This window comes from Coffea arabica, chromosome 6c (genome assembly GCF_036785885.1).
Source record: "Coffea arabica cultivar ET-39 chromosome 6c, Coffea Arabica ET-39 HiFi, whole genome shotgun sequence".
NCBI lineage: Eukaryota > Viridiplantae > Streptophyta > Magnoliopsida > Gentianales > Rubiaceae > Coffea > Coffea arabica.
Window position 1 is genome coordinate 12,626,412 of NC_092320.1, and position 18,802 is coordinate 12,645,213.

The 18,802-nt window shown below is 37.7% G+C and overlaps 2 protein-coding genes across 2 annotated transcripts; both read left to right on the top strand.

Moving 5' to 3' along the window:
* The first annotated feature begins 261 nt into the window (after nt 1-261).
* Nucleotides 262-6,377, top strand: LOC113692757 (probable 1-deoxy-D-xylulose-5-phosphate synthase 2, chloroplastic). Its single transcript, XM_027211297.2, has 10 exons — nt 262-536; nt 657-836; nt 1,675-1,839; nt 1,989-2,139; nt 3,907-4,178; nt 4,276-4,549; nt 4,653-4,960; nt 5,045-5,326; nt 5,426-5,710; nt 5,854-6,377. Exons 1-10 carry the CDS (start codon nt 414-416, stop codon nt 6,004-6,006), a joined length of 2,193 nt encoding a protein of 730 aa, XP_027067098.1. The 5' UTR covers nt 262-413; the 3' UTR covers nt 6,007-6,377.
* An 8,566-nt stretch (nt 6,378-14,943) lies between these two features.
* On the top strand, nt 14,944-16,519 carry LOC113693861 (zinc finger protein CONSTANS-LIKE 5). The gene is made up of 2 exons (XM_027212607.2): nt 14,944-15,919; nt 16,020-16,519. Exons 1-2 carry the CDS (start codon nt 15,065-15,067, stop codon nt 16,404-16,406), a joined length of 1,242 nt encoding a protein of 413 aa, XP_027068408.1. The 5' UTR covers nt 14,944-15,064; the 3' UTR covers nt 16,407-16,519.
* The last annotated feature ends 2,283 nt before the right edge of the window (nt 16,520-18,802 follow it).

The window sequence follows — 18,802 nt, forward strand, 5'->3', positions numbered from 1 at the left end:
TAGGTAGGAAATTTTCTTTTTTTCATTTTCGTTTTCCCCGTTACGTGAAAGAAGAAACTTTTACCATTTTGTTGAAAACTTTCCATAAGGAAGATTAACGGTAGGCATTAGTCACTCTCCATGCTTGTCAAAACATAAATTAAAAAAGAAAAAGAAAGACTTTCTAAACAACTCAAATGTGGTATGGAAACAAAGAAGTTTCAACGATGCATGCACCCGACACGTTTGTATTTCGGGCCATTTCTCCTATAAAATCCCCTTCTTCGTAATACTCAAGTAGAAGCTCAATTTTCAGCTTTCCTAGAGAACCATCGTTCGCTCTTCTCTCAAACTCCAGTTTGATCAGCAACCAACTGGCAGCCTCAGAGAGAGAGAGAGAGAGAGAGATTTACACACACAATACACACTGAGAAATGGTGTCATATGGTGTTCTCCCTAGGGCCAATTTCCTCCCGTTGCTCTATCCCCAAGATGGTCTTTCTTCTTCAAGCCTCTTACCTTCCACCATTCCTTGTATTCCCAGCAACAAGCGAAAGGTACCATTCCTTCCTCCCTCCCTCACACGCACGCGAGCGCACACACACAAATGTACGAGTGTTATATAGTGTACAGTGTGCTTGATAGCTTAAGTAAATCTTGGCACTTCCATTTTGCAGTTCTCTGGGGTAGTAGCTGTTCACCAGGAAAATGAAGCTAGTGATGAAAGCGATGTCCTAGTGAAGACGAGGCAGGATGGACAGCAGAAGAGAATCCTCAATTTCTCTGGGGCGAAGCCTAAGACTCCAATTCTGGATACCATTAATTACCCCGTTCACATGAAGAATCTTTCAGTTGAGGTGAGTTTGGTGATGGTTGTTAAACCCTTTTTTTTCTTTTTTGGGTAAAATACACCTTAGCCCCCCATGGTCTAGTAATTTTTCACCAACCTCCCTTTAGTTTCAAAAGCTATATATAACCCCTCATAATTTAGATTAAAGTGTCAAAATGATGGAAATGATCATTTATAACGGAACCCATGAAGAAGATATCGAAATTACCCTTGTTTAAAGGCTAAAATGGCTAAAGTCACCAAAATATATAAACATAATATGTATGGCACTCTAATCCCGTATAGTTTTATATTTTACTATATAACCCCTTATATTTTACCATATAACCCCTTATGTATAACTTTTGAAATTATGGGGAGTTATGTGAAAAATGCTAACCACAGGGGTGTAAATAAAGTGTTTTTTACCCTTTTTTTTGTGTGTACTGTATTATATATGATGATTTGCAACATAAGAAAAATTAAAGTACTAAATAGTAATAATATTGCTTCAGATAGTATATCAACTTTCACGCTTACTACCACTTCGCCAAATTCTCAGAAAAATAATAGGTCCAGGAGAAGAGTCCAAATCATGATTTTAAGAGAAAACTCAAAAGATTCCGAAAGCAAAATATGATAGTACAACACGTAAATTATGTCCTGAAGATAGCCCACAATTAATGTCTCTCTTTTTTTTTTTTGGTGGGGTGGGGCTCGATATCACATAAATCACGTTTTTCTCTATTTTCTGATTCCACATGCCGCAGTGGAATTTTCAACTTTTAAGTACGTTAGTTAATTTTTGTTCTCTAAGAATGACCCCCGCAATTAATTTTTGTTTTTATAATTATCTATACGCGTAGGAGCTTGAAAAATTAGCTGATGAACTCCGGGAAGAGATCGTGTATACGGTGTCCAAGATTGGTGGCCATCTTAGTGCAAGCCTGGGTGTTGCAGAACTTACCGTTGCACTTCACCATGTATTCAACACTCCTGACGACAAAATCATCTGGGATGTCGGTCACCAGGTCATTATATTACATTATTCACTATAATCCATTTTTTCTTTTAACTTTTTTACGCAAAATTTAAATATTTCATTACAGCAGATATGTGATTGAAATCTGAGTGGAAATACAAAAAAAATAATAATAATAATTTTGGGGTGATTTTGCAGACATACCCACACAAAATCTTGACGGGTAGGAGGTCAAGAATGCATACAATTCGACAGACCTTCGGACTTGCCGGATTTCCCAAAAGGGATGAAAGCGCGCATGATGCATTTGGGGCTGGCCATAGTTCAACAAGTATTTCAGCTGGCTTAGGTAAAACCCAAAAAAGAGAAAAAAAAAAAAAAAGGGTCCATTTTTCCTTCCGTCTTTAGTAGATACTGAACTTTTTTATCTTCCGAAGATCGTATCTAAGGAATAGACTAGACCTGTTGATAAGGAATAGACTTGCCAGTTTTGGATAGGAGATTATGTAGAAAATTTATAACAGTAAAACACCATAAAACACTTTTACATAAGGGTAGCCGTAAAAATTATATATATATCTTTGTACAATTAACGGTAAAGCTAAAGATAATAATATTGGTGACTGTGAGTGAAATGGCGGTCCACACTGATGGCCTTCGGTTTAGAGTAAAACTTGAAACTAATAATATGTTAGTGAAAGAATCTCCAATATGTGGAGTTTGATCAAATGGCTCTTCCACATGGGACAGGGCCCGAGAGATGGGGCGAATGGTACGCTGCAGCCTGGTAAATGTCTGCCTCAGCGTGCTTGACATACTCTAGATCACAGCATCTATGAACAGACATAGATAGATTTTTGTGTATATAACAAACCCAAGCATTATTAAATTTAGTTGAGTTGCATACAAGGTTGACTGAACCGGAAAAGTTTAGATACAAGCCAACGGACTATTCCGCATTGGCCACCATTGTAGTCTATTAAGATTTGGTGACGTGGCAGGTTAAGGGTTCAAACCCTATTTTCTATCATTATATCACTCTACGTGACTTTTTCAAAATTTATACCGGTGGATCCATCTGGTCCGATAATGGTTCCTCGTTGGTTCCCCAATTGATTCAATTGGACCTCCCCTCCCCTTCCCTTAGTATAGGCTAGGATAAGAGAAGGGGTAGAAACGGGATAGAATAGATGTTGCTGTTTGATAAAAAGAAAAAAAGTTTAGATACAAGGATCTGTAAGAGAAATTTATACTTGATCTATCTGTTAATTGTCTCTTGTTGATAGGTGATTAATAAATACGTGTCATTGTAGACTCGTACATAGAAGAAATGACCAGCCATTAACTTACAAAGACTTTTTCTATTATTATGTGCCTTAAAAGCACAAAGTACACCAAAAAATAAAAAAGAAAAAAAAAAGAGGGTATGCCCATAATAAACTCTTATTATTATTATTTCTATCCCTTAATTTGCCTTTTGCATTGAGATTTTAATATTTTGGACATCTAAAGCAGCCGGTCCTACCTTTTTGTCCTGAACTTTTAGGGCGCATAATAGAAGAAATGGGAACTGTATCTATCTTTCCTAAACGCATTACTGTCATTTAATTGTCAAATATGGACCTTTCACTATCCCATTTGGGACCTGTGACTGTGAGTCTCGTGGTCCCTCCTAACTTATCAAAACTTGGCACGGGCAAAAGTTTTGTGAAGATTTGTATATCACTAGAAACGTCCTTACAATTATTATTGCAGTGATAAAACAAGGGAAATGTTAACCCCACTTTACTCCCCTTTTTTTTTTTTTTTTGTTAATCATACTTTCACTATTTGTTTTATCATATGGTTTAATGCATGAAAATTATATGATAAAAGCGACAATGAACGTACAATTAATAAAAAGTAGGGTGCAATTAACATTCTCTAATGATCGTAGACTGCCGGCCCACTTACCAGACACTGAATGGGTAGAGAATCACTACACGCCAAGGGGAACCTGAGCAGTTGGGCTCTGCTACTTTTAGGCCCAAGGCCAAGCTTGGCAGCACCTTTGACTTGGCCGCCAAAATCGATTGATTACAAGTCTTGTCTAAAATTGCTGTTGAATTATATGCAGGAATGGCCGTTGGAAGAGATCTGGTTGGGAAGGACAATCATGTAATATCAGTGATTGGAGATGGAGCCATGACAGCAGGACAGGCATACGAAGCAATGAACAATGCAGGCTTTCTTGATTCGAATCTCATTATAATCTTGAACGACAACAAACAAGTCTCCCTCCCCACAGCCACTCTTGATGGTCCTGCCCCTCCTGTTGGAGCTTTGAGCAAGGCCTTAACAAAGCTGCAATCAAGCAGAAAATTTCGCCAACTTCGCGAAGCAGCAAAAGTAAGTAGTAATTAATCAATTTCCTCAACCTCGCTGCTCTTGAATGGCACAAAAAGAAAAAAAAATAATTTATTCATTGAATTGTGATCATTTATAGGGGGTGACAAAGCAACTAGGCGGCAAAACTCATGAACTTGCAGCCAAAGTCGATAGTGCCGTTAGGGGAATGGTTAGTGGCTCAGGGGCCCCTCTATTTGAAGAATTGGGACTATATTACATTGGTCCAGTCGATGGCCACAATATGGAAGACCTTGTGTACATTTTCAAGAAGGTGAAGTCTATGCCTGCACCAGGACCGGTCCTTATTCACATCATAACAGAAAAAGGAAAAGGATACACTCCTGCAGAAGTAGCTGCAGATAAAATGCATGGTAATATGCACATTTTGTTTCATAATTTGCAAAAATTGCTTAAAAAGCATAGGGCTAATCAGTTCCTCCTTTTCTTTTCCCCCCTTCTGTGGTTTTCCTGCAGGAGTTGTGAAATTTGATCCTCAGACTGGAAAACAATTCAAGTCAAGTTCAAAGACAAAAGCATATACTACATACTTTGCGGAGTCTCTGGTAGCAGAAGCAGAGCAAGATGAAAAGATAGTAGCTATTCATGCCGCCATGGGAGGTGGTACCGGTCTCAATATATTCCAGAAACGCTTTCCTGAACGATGTTTTGATGTTGGGATCGCAGAGCAGCATGCTGTTACTTTTGCTGCTGGTTTAGCTACAGAAGGGCTCAAGCCCTTTTGTGCTATCTACTCATCTTTCCTGCAGAGGGGTTACGATCAGGTCAAATGGCCTAACCTCATTACTAGTTGCTAAAATGGAAAATGTGCACATTCAATAGAAATTCTAATACTGGAGATTGTGCAGGTGGTTCACGATGTAGACCTTCAAAAACTTCCTGTGAGGTTTGCTATGGATAGAGCTGGACTTGTAGGCGCAGACGGTCCGACACATTGTGGGGCATTTGACACCACTTATATGGCTTGTCTGCCTAATATGGTTGTCATGGCACCAGCGGATGAGGCTGAACTAATGCACATGATTGCAACTGCTGCAGTTATTGATGACAGGCCGAGTTGCTTTAGGTACCCAAGAGGAAATGGCATTGGTGCGGCACTTCCGCCCAATAACAAAGGAACTCCACTGGAGGTAGTTTGCAATATCTGAAACTTCTGAGATTCGTTTGTCATATATATGCACACGTGCATTTATTTTTGAATCCAATGCTAAAACAAATTTCAAAATCAGATTGGCAAGGGAAGGATATTGAGGGAAGGAACCAGGGTAGCCATTTTGGGTTATGGAACGATAGTGCAAAACTGTTTAGCTGCCGCTCAGGTTCTTCAAGCCGTTGGAGTATCAGCCACTGTTGCTGATGCGCGATTCTGCAAGCCTCTGGATGGAAAATTGATCCGAGAACTTGTTCAGGAGCATGAAGTCCTCCTCACTGTTGAAGAAGGATCTATTGGAGGATTTGGATCTCACGTCTCACACTTTTTGGGCTTGAACGGTTTACTAGATGGAAATCTAAAGGTAACTGTTTCGTTACACACTACCATTCAGGCATTTACCACCACTGTTTCCTTCTCCCAATCCCCGTGCACTGACTGATTTTGATCCAATAACCCTAGTTATGATCTAAAATAGATTTGTTGACTCATTTCTTCTTATTTTAGTGGAGGGCTATGATGCTTCCCGACAGATATATCGACCACGGGGCTCCAGCTGACCAGATTGAAGAAGCCGGGCTCACCCCAAAGCACATTGCAGCCACTGTTCTATCTCTAATTGGTGAGCACAAGGAGAGTCTGCACCTCATCGACATATAATCGGATAGATGTGCGCATGACACGGCTGATTTCAGACGAGAGGCCAAATCTGATTTACAATTTGTCGCCATTTCTTCAATTCTCGTGTGCTGTAAATAAAGAAATTGATGGGAATAGCGGATGCATGTGATGACAAGAGAGAACGATCGAACTTCTCCTGTACCTATCAAATGGATGCTGTGAAGTGCTTGCATTTCGAGAAATAATATACAGTCGAAATCAGATTGCATAAAACTAGCATATTGCCTTTCGTGGCTTCTTTAAAGCTTGGTACATAGTTTGAATGTAGATGAAGCTTTTAGTTTTCACAAGAAAGTGTAACCAAAAAAAATAATAATAATAATAATCATCATCATCATGATGCTTCAAAACGCGTCTAAACTCTGAAATCATAGCTCCCCAAGTCATGTCATTTGTACATCACCACAGACAAAAAGCTTGTTAAGTTAATTCGATGAATAATTCCATTGTTAGACAGACACTCAACTAATCCTTGCAGCTGTCACACTCCACACTTGAACTGGACAAATCAGAATTGTCTTGTGTTTTGGATGGGAACGTTGCACCTCCCGAGTACGAGGTAGCCACATCGAGTGTCGTCCAATTCTGAGGATATGGCGGTGAAAGAGGTGAAATTAGAACTATGACTGACGTCCAATAGCAGGAACACAGTTATATTGGGGGTGCAAAGTGTCACGCAGGCAATGGTTACTGCACCTTTCCATATGATAATCATCATTTTAGTAAAAGACCAACATTCTTTTTTAACTTTGTTTTTCCAAATTAGATAGGGTGCAGTAGTGCATTGCAGACCGTAAAGCTCCCAAATTTTCTGAAAAACCTGCTTCGCTTGAGAATCCAACACACCAACGCAATGAGTGCGTTTGGATAGAATTATTTGTTAAAAAATTATTTATTTACATCATAAAACACATCTTTCAATATATCTTTTTTTATTTTCTTAAATATTTTTTTTATCTCACGTGTATCGTATCTTTTTTTTTCTTTAGAAAAAAGAAATACTGCCCCAAATAATCTTCTGTTCAAAAACACCCCCAATTTTGTGTCCAAATTGGAGATCCCACAAAAGCAAGATGTGGAAATGTAGCGGTCGGCCACTGTTGAGGGCCAAGGCTACCATGCTTTTCTTGGACTATCACTCCGTGTCTTGTTCCCTCGGTGTTGAAGTTTTCTCAGACCAGGCCTAATAGTTCCATAGACTGATTTTATGACCGAGTGTAAAGTTGTAGCTTGTGGCAATGGGCAACGGGCCTTGACCAAAAGAATGCCACCACAAATCCACTTGGGTACAGCACTTCAAATTTCTTCCTACCGAGTCCTAGTGCGCTCCGCAACGGATTTTCTGTCCTATACACTGTGCCACTCTCTGTTCCACTTTTTATTATATTGCTATTTTTTCTTCACAAATATCATGTTTTAATTCTTGTTTATTTCCTTAAGATTCAATAACTATTAATTGAGTAATACACAAAATTTAACAGACTCAAAAAATCATAATGCATAAAAAATGAGATTTTTTTATGAATTTTCTGCTGTATTTTTTAATTTTCTATTATATATTAGTTTTTTTTTGAAACTGTTGTATTTATTTTTTACTCAATTAATAGTTATTGGATCATAAGAAAATAAAAAAGAATTGAAACATGATGTTTGTGAAGGAGAAATAACAATATAATAAAAAGTGGCACAGGGAGTGGCACAGGGTATGGGACAGAAGATCCGTTGTAGTCCTAGTGGCACTGAAAACATATCCGTATGGTTTTTAGACATATCAGTGTAAAATCTTTTTTTTAACACTAGTAGGCAAATTTAGATCATGCCACGTAAAATGAATTCAAATTTAATATTCAAGTTATGCAATGTGTCATACATTCATAACTGCTAGCATAAAAAAAAAAACTACATTATCAGTGCATAAAAAGTTAATTCAAAACATTTATTAGAACTGAAGTAGTGAACTAGTACAGGGGTTTAGTTGGAAATGATATTCATTTTTCGCAATTAAAATGGTCAAGTCTAAGAAGGAGGAGGCCCGAGAGTGTATTATTGAGTCTCATTTTTCAAACCCACCAGGAATGATCCATTTTATCCAAGAGGTAGACAAAGACGCGGCTTGCCTTTATTCATGAACTCCCTTCATGTCTTGGGGCCGTGAGACACATAGAAGTGAAGTCTGGACTGCCAAGCCCACCATAGAAGTGAAGTCTGGATTGCAGTTCAATCCAATAGCACAATTCATTTAGTTGTTCATATTGATTGTGCACCTTTGCGATCATGATTTTTTTGATAAATTAGTAATTTCCTCGTTACTCCTACTCCTCCTGTACTAACATATTTAAGGGAGGGCCGAATTGAACTTGTAGAAACTAGAGCAATGTTTTGATTAAAAAACAAGACTTATTTCTTTGCACATTAAGAATTCAAGGCTCGAATTCTAGATCCTCTCAATCTCTAATAGTTAGACATAAGATTCGAATTCTAAATCTGATGGCCACCGGAGTGAACCCCAATCCCAACGATTAACTCTGATATCTACTTAGTCTTTATTTACCGAAACAAAAAAAAAAAAACAATGCGAAAAATCTCGAAGCAATTTCCATACAAAAAATCTGGTGCAGGCACATGGCATCCTGCCACACATGTTGCGTACAGCATCACGATAACATATATAGTGAGAGTCCCCCAGGTCAGGTGAAATTCCAAACCTGCCCATCCTCTTCCACAGCCAAACAAACGAATCCATTTCCTAGTCCAAAAAACCACCACCACAACAGCATCAGATTGCATAGCATTTAGTGCATTGCAGTACATCGTCGACTCCCAACTCCCTGTTTTTCCTTTTCCTCTGCTTAACAGCAGTGTTTTGAAAACCGGACCGGTTCGACCGGTTGAACCGCGAACCGGCCATGGCTCCGGTCCGGTTCAATGCCAGGTTTGACTTTGTCAAGAAACCGGTCGGACCGCGAAACCGCTGAACCGGATTTGAACCGGTTATTTCCGGTTTTTGAGTTTTCCTTTTTTTTTTTTTTGCAAAATGTAGTTATCAAAATTCGAACTCAAGACCTTTGTAATAGAAGACTAATGTAGTAACCGTTGCACTATCACATCTTATTAGTTTTTTTTGATAACTTATTTATATAAAACAAACACTCATATTTCTTTTGTTCCATTTTTTTTACAAAATATCATCCTTTCATGACTCTTTCTTTTTAATCTTCAATACACACACACACACACACACACACACTCTCTCTCTCTCTCTCTCTCTCTCTCTCTCTATCATCTTTTCTTTTGCCACTCATTTTTAATCAAACCTCTTTATTTTTAATTTATTGATGATTTCTTCCATATTTTAATTTTGTTTTTGTCCATTAAATTTAAAAAAGTTAAAAAAGAATTATTTTTCTTTAACCCAATTTATTTAATACCACAACCACTCACTTTTATCTCATTTTTTGTTTCTTATCAAATTTGCATTTCTATTTTCAATTCTCTTGATTTTCTTCGAACTCCAAACTTTCTTTTTTAAATTGTAAATTTAAATTCCAAAATGTAAATTAAAATTTAAGTTCACAATGTCTAAATTCTCATAGACGTGAATTTTGTATAATTTCAAATATTGTGATATTTTTGGATTATATTTAAGATTTTTTTGGTAGATATAATTGAAATTGAGATGAAATTTATTTGTTTTAACTTATAATTTAAAAAATTTATTTTTAAAAATCCAAGTTATTCAAAAATAGTAAACTTTTCATCATATAAAGTATTAAATTATCCATTACATGTCTTATTTTGTGCACATATATATTTATATAAATTATTTTTTAAAAAATTCATTGAACCGAGGTTGAACCGGTCCGACCGATTGAATCTCGACCCTTTCACTTCACCGGTTCGATTAACGGTCCGGTTTTTAAAACATTGCTTAACAGTTTCCACTGGCCAATGAATACCCACAGATTTACGTGACCCGTGTCTTCGCTTTTCGGAGCAAAAGCCAAAAACCCACATTGAAGTCTGGTCCTGAGGGTACAACTGTCCTTTCATAACCCCCGTCAGCCCCACGCACCGAGTGACGTATATCAAAAATCAACCAAGAGGTGCATCGCATCATCAAATTTTTTTTTTTTTTTTTTTTTGGCAAAAATTTAGCTCACCGAATTCAGCAATGCTCTCGTCATTTTCAAGCAGTTGTGATTCTCATGAGCTGTCTTGGCTTCTCCATTTAGTTCATCGGCCTCTTCTAAAAAGTCTCATATTACTGCGTCCCAGAATGATGGTGGCCTCCTCTTGCATGAGATGGTCAGAGACGTATTAATCGGAATTATTGGATGGTCGGTCTTGTTTTCGCATATTCAAGGACTTGCCAACAGAAAAGGTAAAGGAATTTGAAACTTCTAGACTTTGAAGAACAGATGATGATAATGGCCAATTCACCCTGCCCACTGGGCCACTCCAACTCGCAAGATTGGCTGGAGTACTATATATATGTTGCTTCCTATTTGACCATGAGAATTAAGAATAATATCGTTGCAGTTGAATTTAATTGAACCCACATTTCCATGTTGGGTTTTTGAAGCGAAATTGCTGTTAATCATACATCCTATGAGAATAGCCAGTCTTTTTCATGCAACTGAATAATTGAAATACTCCACTACGTACTGTTGATCTTGATTGGAATCTTGTCTTGCAAATTGAAATCAATGATGGAGATGAACGGGGAAAGAGGGAGGTAGTGTCTAGAATGAGCTTAATCTGGGCTACCCAATCCATGCACCCCAAAGGTGGCACTGTCAAGCTAGTTGCTGTCGTGCTTCGATTCGCTGTTGCTCTAAAGAAAATGATGCTTAATGACGACTGGGAAGAGCACTTACGTGCAGCTTAATTCTTAATTAACAACTGAGCTCTCAGCATTACAAGTTCCCCACCAATCAATCAAGTCTACAGTGAAGTCTCACATTACTTGGAAATGGTTTTAGCATGGAATCTTTTGCTTGCTAAGACCTCGTGTCGAAAGATTTTGCTCAAGGAACAAGCAAGCCCTCTAAGCCAAAGGCAAATTATAATCTTAATGCGATTGCCCTAAAGGATTACTAGTATGTTTCATTTGAATGAAAATCGCCGAGTCTTATGACAATATTTAATCAGTTAGAATCCACATTTGAAGGTGAAGAAGGGTCAGAGCTGAGAAATTCGCCTGGCATGACTGCCCAAGTTTAAATTGTTCCATTTTCTAATCCCCCAAGCAGTGTAGTCAGAAGATGATGTCCTTGAATAAAAAAGGATACTACCAAAAGTAAGTTTGAATATAAAACAATACACTTGCCGTCCATGCCAGGAAATCTTGTCTCTAAATGCAAACAAGTATTGCATGAAACAGGAAACATGGCGGCCTGATAGCTTGGTGGAAAACCATATGTGTATTATACGATGATATGTCCACTTAAACCATAAATTATGTCTTTCTGTCAACAGTCGTATGAGTTTAGAGAGATTTATTTTGTTTGAAGCAGATATTACAGAATTTTACTTCCTAACTTTTCACGTATTTGATGGAATATTTCATCAACTGCATGTTCCTCGATAATTCTTTCACTTCTTTAAAGCAAGCACGTAATGGAGACAGAGAGCGAGAGGGGCTCATGGCTGGGATTCTGGACTTGTGGTCTGTGCCTTCAGTTTATTATTAGTTGAGGAATACAACAGTTATCTTTCTAAGGAGGCAGCAAATCTCAAATTATACTAAACTGGCAAGCCTCAACTTAAAACCGACTGAGATTGATACGTCAAAATGGTACTAGAAACAGGCATGGCACGAAATAAATGCAACAACTGCGACGCATCATCATGTGGGTTGGTATATTAGTAGCTGTTATCAGTAGTATCGTCTTCACCATTTTTTCTTTATTTCTTCCGCCAGCGCATGGCCTCAAATTATTTGAACTAACTCTCTATTTTCCACCCCTGAACTTATATCACTTATTCACTTTGCAATCCAAACTTTAATTTTAAATATTTTGCACCCTAAACTTTCGAATTTTGGATATTCGGTATTCTAAACTCTCAAATTTGACCCATTTAAATCTAATCAATGACAACTTTAACAAAATTAATGGCATAGAGAACTCAATAAATTGATGATAACATGTCGAAAGTGGTCAAAAGGTGCCACAACATCGTCAAAAAATAAAATAATACATTGCCAGTAATTTGCACAATCTTTTATCTCGTTAATTTTACTGATAATGATTGAAGCCATATAAATCAATAATGATGCGCTAAAGGTGATAAAAAAAAAGTTAAGGGATCACAGTTCAAATAAAACGGTACATTATCATTAAATTTTATCATCCTTTGTCTCGTTAATTTTACAAACATAATTATTAATTTGTTTTAAATAAGACAAACTTGAGAGTTTTTGGTGCAACGTATCCAAACGTAAGAATTTAGAATGCAAAATATCCAAAATAAAAATTTATGGTGTAAAGTGAGAAAGTGGTGTGAGTTTAGGAATGCGAAGTGGAATTAGTCTTTAATTGAAATGACTTTTCTTACCATTAGGAAATGCAGCGAACCGGTGCAGCATAGTCAAGGCTCTGTTGTTGTACTTGAGACTAATAAAACTTATCTATGTGCATATTGATCTGTTATTATATACTCCCTCCGTCCTACTTTGATAGTCTTGTTTTCCTTTTTCGTCTGTCCGAAATTATAGTCCACTTTCCCATTAAGAAATGTAGTAATCTTTCAGATTGTTTAAAATACCCTTATTAAATATCTTGTTATTAATATATTGTTATTAAATACTAACCCACTACATTGAATACATTGAGCTTTTCCAATACTAACCCATTAGCTGTAAATGATATTAATTGGCACTCTTCGTGATTAGCATAAGGGTATTTTAGAAAATTATTAATCTAAATTTATGTTTCCAACCAAATTAATTACACTTTCTTAATCTGTGTGAAAAAAAAACCAAGACTAACAAAACGGGACGGAGGGAGTACATAAATTCAATACTGAATACTTACACCAATTAACTATTCTCTCTCTCTCTCTCTCTCTACACATACATACACACACACACACACACACACATATATATATATATATATATATATATAGGGTTGGTAGCCAATTTCTTTCTCGTGTAAAGTGTCCAAACCTGGCCAGATTGAATGGTAAAATCTAGGGTATGTTGTAGAATGTCGTAGAATACTAAGTGGCAACAAGTGATGCTATATTCGTCACAGCGTTTAAAGCAACTACACGAGTGAATAATAAAAATAAATAAAAAAAAGAATTTCAAAGTAATAAAAGAGGAAGGTGTTAGAGGCCTCCTGACTTAGAAATACTCGTGAGTTTCAACCCCCTTTCTCTCCCTCCGCTTCTTAAATTTTGTTTCTCAACTGTTTAACAAAAAAAGGTAAAGGTGTTGATTTCTGTTTTTAGGTCACCAAAACATTTATTGATTGGCCTTTTGCAATCCTGACATTTATGGTCTGATACATTTTTCACAAAGCTCTTTAAAGGATAAAGTCGTGTGAGTGTATTGAGGCGTCCACTAGGATGCAACAACATGTCTTGTATTTACTATTTAGAGCATTAATTTTAATCCTACAGCAACCAAGTGCTACACACAGTGCTATACGTCCTTGCCCAATCCGGGCTGTCCGTATAATTGCTGCCCTGCAGCTCTCCATGTTTGATAAGGACTTGGTCAAATTCACTGAAAACTTTCATGCCACTTCTCTGCTTTTTCTGGCTTCAACTAAACTCCAAGAGCCAACTTTGTTAAATTTTTAGGTGCCAAAAAAAAGACTAAAGTGAGCAAACAGGTCTGGATCCTTCTCGTGATCTCGCTTAGGTATTCAGTTACTTTTGCAGCTTCAACCTGTTGCCCCGTCGCATTCTGCTTCCCTGCAGCTTCATCGCAACAGCCTGTCAAACAGTTTGCAGCCCAGAAATTAAAGACGGGTATCTGTCCAAGTCTATAAGATTTGAGGCCTCATGTCAAAATTTTTTTTTTTTTTTAAGGAATCTCTTGAAATGCCTTCTGAGACAAATCAAAGATTATTAATCACCCAATCTAAAGCTATTCTTGATAAAGAGAAAAAAAAAAAAAAGAGGAGCTATATTTAGGGTATTGTAAGGAGCTCTAGCATTGGTCCGCAAATGCTATCAAACTTACTATTATTGTTCTTTTCTATTGTAGGTGGAAAATCTTGAATTTGGAATCTCTGACTTATATTTCTCCCCTCCATACCATCTAACTCATCCCTCCTCTGACTATCGAATTTGTTCAACATTAATAGAGCGTTCGAACTAGTAATTACTAAGTTCATAATTGAGACAAAGCTTAATATATTTGACATTCATGGTTGAAGAACATATTTCAAAGACAGTCGCACGAATAATATGCTAAAAAAAATTTTTTTTGTTGCGTGATCAACAGACTTTTAATAACATTATAATATTGTTAATTAATTTTTTATCCTACATATATCATATCACAAATAGAGTTAAAATATTATGCTAAAAAGTATTTCGAAATAATCCTCTGTCCAAACGCTTGAATTATGCTTTAGGACAGTCGCAAATAGTTGTGCTGTTTATACTCGTAAAACTGAGAGCAAGGGCTCCCTCCCTCAATTATGTAACGAGGGAAATTCATCCAAACAGCCCCTCCCAAGTCTTGCGCTTGCCCTCCTTTCTCTCCAGTCTCCCCTGCCCCTCGTTTGGGCCCTACGTCGGCACAGACAAATTGACAACTGCTTAACATAAAATATCACTTCCATGTCATGAAATCTTTTTTGTGGCCAAAATCATCTCCACGTGTCAATTGGGGTCTACCCAACAACAACTAGATTTCCTTGCCTTCTGCCTATAGATTCAGATAGATAGAGATGCCAAATGTGTTATTTCAACACACACCACTAACGCCCGCCCAGTCATCGTTATTGGAGACACTCCCAGCAAAATTCCATTGGCCTTTCAGACAATAAAAATTAAGCAACCAGCCCAGACCCAGATGGGGAGAGTAGCAGAAGACGGTGGTGGCACTGGTGTCGTAGCCAATAACAGGGGCGTCCCGGCTGCTTGGGGATTGGTGGCTAAGCCTTGTGACTGTTGCAGTTCCGCCGCGGCTTTGCTCTTCTGCCGGACGGATTCACTTTTTATGTGCATGACTTGTGACTCTAAGATGCATGCCACCAACAAAATTGGGTCGAGGCACGAGCGGGTGTGGATGTGTGAGGTGTGTGAGCAAGCGCCCGCCAGCGTCACGTGCAAGGCAGACGCGGCCGCGCTGTGCGTCACTTGTGACCGTGATATTCACTCCGCCAACCCTCTAGCCCGCCGCCACGAGCGGTCCCCGGTGGTCCCTTTTTATGACACCGCCGAGTCCGTGGTGAAGTCCACGGCCGCTACTTTATTGGTTCCGCTCCCACCACCAGCCGTTGACAATTCCTCCAACACCGGCGCCAATAACACGGTCAACGATACATGTCACGGCCACGATGCGAAAATGACCACGTGCTTTGCACATGAAAGTTATATGTCTGATCCGTGGATTTCATCAAATCCAATGAATTCCAAACTTCCAACTGATGCTCCCGAATTCAAATCAGTGGAGTTTCTTTTCTCTGACTCGGACAACTACCTGGATTTTGATTACCGAATTTCATCGGGAGCTCGAATTCAACAGCATTATACTAGTTCCGGAACTGATGGGGTTGTCCCAGTCCAGACAACCAAACCTCCAATTCTCCCTGCTCAACTGCCGGGCCATCATGAGCCGTCCGAAAAACACTTCGAAATTGACTTCACTAAATCGCACATCAGTTCATATACTCCCAGCTACACTTCCCACTCCTTGAGCCAGAGTGTGAGTTTGGCCTGAACCTCTACCAGTTTATATTGGATCAAAGTACTGATTTGTTTTGTTTCACTTGGCACTGAATAATCTTGAATTTGTTTTTATTCAGGTTTCATCCTCGTCTTTGGATGTCGGAGTGGTGCCGGACGGAAGTTCTGTGTCCGAAATCTCGTACCCATTTGGGCGAAATTTGAGCGGCAGTACTGCTGATTTGAGCGGTTCATCATCCGGGGGAAATAATCAAGGATCCCAGTTGCCCGGAATGGACAGAGAAGCAAGAGTTTTGAGGTACAGGGAGAAGAGGAAGAACAGGAAATTTGAGAAGACAATACGTTACGCTTCAAGAAAGGCCTATGCTGAGACGAGGCCAAGGATTAAAGGGCGGTTTGCAAAGAGGGCTGAAGCAATCGAGTCTGAGATTGATCAGATGTTTACTTGTCCTGGCTCCGCTGCCTTCTTTCCTGAGTCAAGATACGGTGTCGTGCCATCCTTCTGATGGAAGAGATTGAATGTGTTGTAAAAATGTATTAGTATTTGGCAAGGAATGTTAATGATCAAAGTTTCTTTTCCTGTCAATAATTGATCATCACTAGTAATTTCTCTGTTTCACCGACCTGTGGATTTTCAACAAAACAGTAGCCTTTTTTTTACTTTTCTTTTGTAAATTGATTTCCAATTTTGGAAGACTAACTAGATTCTAAAACTCAGGGACTTTAGGCCTTATGGTTTATTTAGCTCCTTAAACATCTAGCATTTGTTTCGGGCATCGCAGATTTGTTTCTATTAATGCCTTAGGTAACATAAAACCACCAACATAGGGAAATTGAGTGAGTATGAATTCCATCTACCCCACTTTTGCAATTTTACAACAGAGTTACAATGTTATGTAATATTTTCCAGAGATTTCTATTTTCCAGTGAGGCTTCTTGGCAGCTCATCCACTCGGCAGGCGGGCAGTTAAATTTGAGATTTTGAACAGGCCAACCGGTCTTGGTCAATAGGGTAGACGGTGTATCAAAGGAACAGGTTTGAAGGCCGGTTTTGATTTTCTAGTCAAATTTTAGCATTTTCTCTGTTCTTGGTTTCCATTTTCTCCAAGAGAAGAAACCATCATGATTGGAGGGAATCATATGCTATAATTATCCATGGACTTTGCTTCGACTGCGTCTTGGTGAAACGAGGAAATAGTACTTTGATTTATTTATTGTTTGGATTGTTAGTTTTTGTGAAAAAAAAAATTTATATTTTTTTTGAATATATTTTTCAATCACTTTTTTTGCTCACCTATATCAAATCGTTACAGCGTTTTTTTTATTTTTTTTATAAAAACTCCTAAAAACCGGAATCCAAACAACGTAATACACATGCGTCTGACAAGAAATATGCACACGGATGGGCTATGTTTACCTCAATGTAAAGTGGTATCTATATCTGAGCGTTGATTGGTTGAAAGCCACGTCATTCCCCTTCTGTAGAAAATCAACACGGATGATATATAATTTCTCTACTTGACCTCAAAAAATGTTTATTACTGAAAGTTGACTCGTTGACTCATTTCTTGATTTTTTTTTAAATTGATAGAATATCAAAAAGATCGACAACAAGAAAAGGAAAATTTTGCTGAATTACCATTAATGATGGATCTTAGTGGTGAAGTACACCAAAATTGGAGCTTTTTTAAGCCCTCGTTAATGTTTATGTTGAATCCAATTTTCTTACATCTTTCACCATATTTAACTAAGGGGAAAAAAAAAACTTGGAATCTGCCATATTCACCATTTTTCACCATTTTTCACCATATTCTATGTTTCACTTGTGTTATGTAGTATTTCTATCTCTCAAGAAAAGGGAGAATTGATTGTGAAATGGGTTCAAAGTTCAAAATTGGTCCAACCAACAAAAGCTTCCAATTGTTCTTGAACTTTATCTAAGTTGGGCACCATGGTATGGTGTTAATATGTCTGTCAAGGGTTTAAAGTTGTGTGCCCACTAAACAAATTAACGAGCATTATCATTTCTTCTTCATGTCAAGTCGATGGTCCAAAATGCTAATATGTCCCAATACCATTATTGATGCAGGTATGCTCAATTATGCCCCAATATTTGGCAGAAAATTTATGCCAGGCTTAGGCCTATATTTGGGATCTCGTATTTTGTAGAAGTTGTAGTCTATTGAAGATTAACATACTGCCATTTGAGTTCTTGATGCTAATTCTTTTAAGGGTCTAGCCGCCCAACTCAATAGAAGCTTTTAAAGCGCTAATTAAATAACGATTTCTCAGGCGTGTGATACTTTTTTGAAATGTAAGATTAATCAGAGTAAGTAAATAAATATAAGAGAGAATAAGTGAGATGAAATAGCGAAAGCATATAACTGCAAGTGAAAATAATAATTTTGTTAGTATGTGTACATATATCGTATGTTAGGTGAATATATATATATGCCTTGTTTGGATGGCTATTTTCCGTCAAAAAATTACGTCGTTTTCCGTGATCACATTTCCCTTTTATCTTTTTCCCTCACGTACATCAAATCGTTACAGTAATTTTTCCATGAAAAATCATGAAAAATGCAATCCAAACACAACCTTGGATCAAAAAATTAGGAATAAATAGATTTCTATATTGACTCCCGTCCAAGTCTGCTTGCTGTGTTCTTTTTTGTTCTTGTCAATTTATATGCTGGTATATCTCCCTAATGTAAACTAAAAAAATTGACAAAATTGGGATTTTTGTGCAACACCTCTTAGTTGAGGCTTGTTGTCTTACGTGGTACTAAAACCTTTATGATGCCAACCCCAAACAGACAATTGGTTAGGTTTTATTCAAATTGTGGGGACTTTGAAAATTGACTTGAATAAGATACAAATTAAGACATAATCTATTTGTGAT

What these genes read in the sequence shown, in the direction of transcription:
- LOC113692757 (XM_027211297.2), top strand. Translation starts at nt 414, where the DNA reads ATGGTGTCATATGGTGTTCTCCCTAGGGCCAATTTCCTCCCGTTGCTC. An exon ending in ACAAAGGAACTCCACTGGAG is followed by an intron (nt 5,327 to 5,425) that starts GTAGTTTGCAAT and finishes TTTCAAAATCAG; the next exon opens with ATTGGCAAGGGAAGGATATT. An exon ending in TACTAGATGGAAATCTAAAG is followed by an intron (nt 5,711 to 5,853) that starts GTAACTGTTTCG and finishes TTCTTATTTTAG; the next exon opens with TGGAGGGCTATGATGCTTCC.
- LOC113693861 (XM_027212607.2), top strand. Translation starts at nt 15,065, where the DNA reads ATGGGGAGAGTAGCAGAAGACGGTGGTGGCACTGGTGTCGTAGCCAAT. An exon ending in CCCACTCCTTGAGCCAGAGT is followed by an intron (nt 15,920 to 16,019) that starts GTGAGTTTGGCC and finishes GTTTTTATTCAG; the next exon opens with GTTTCATCCTCGTCTTTGGA.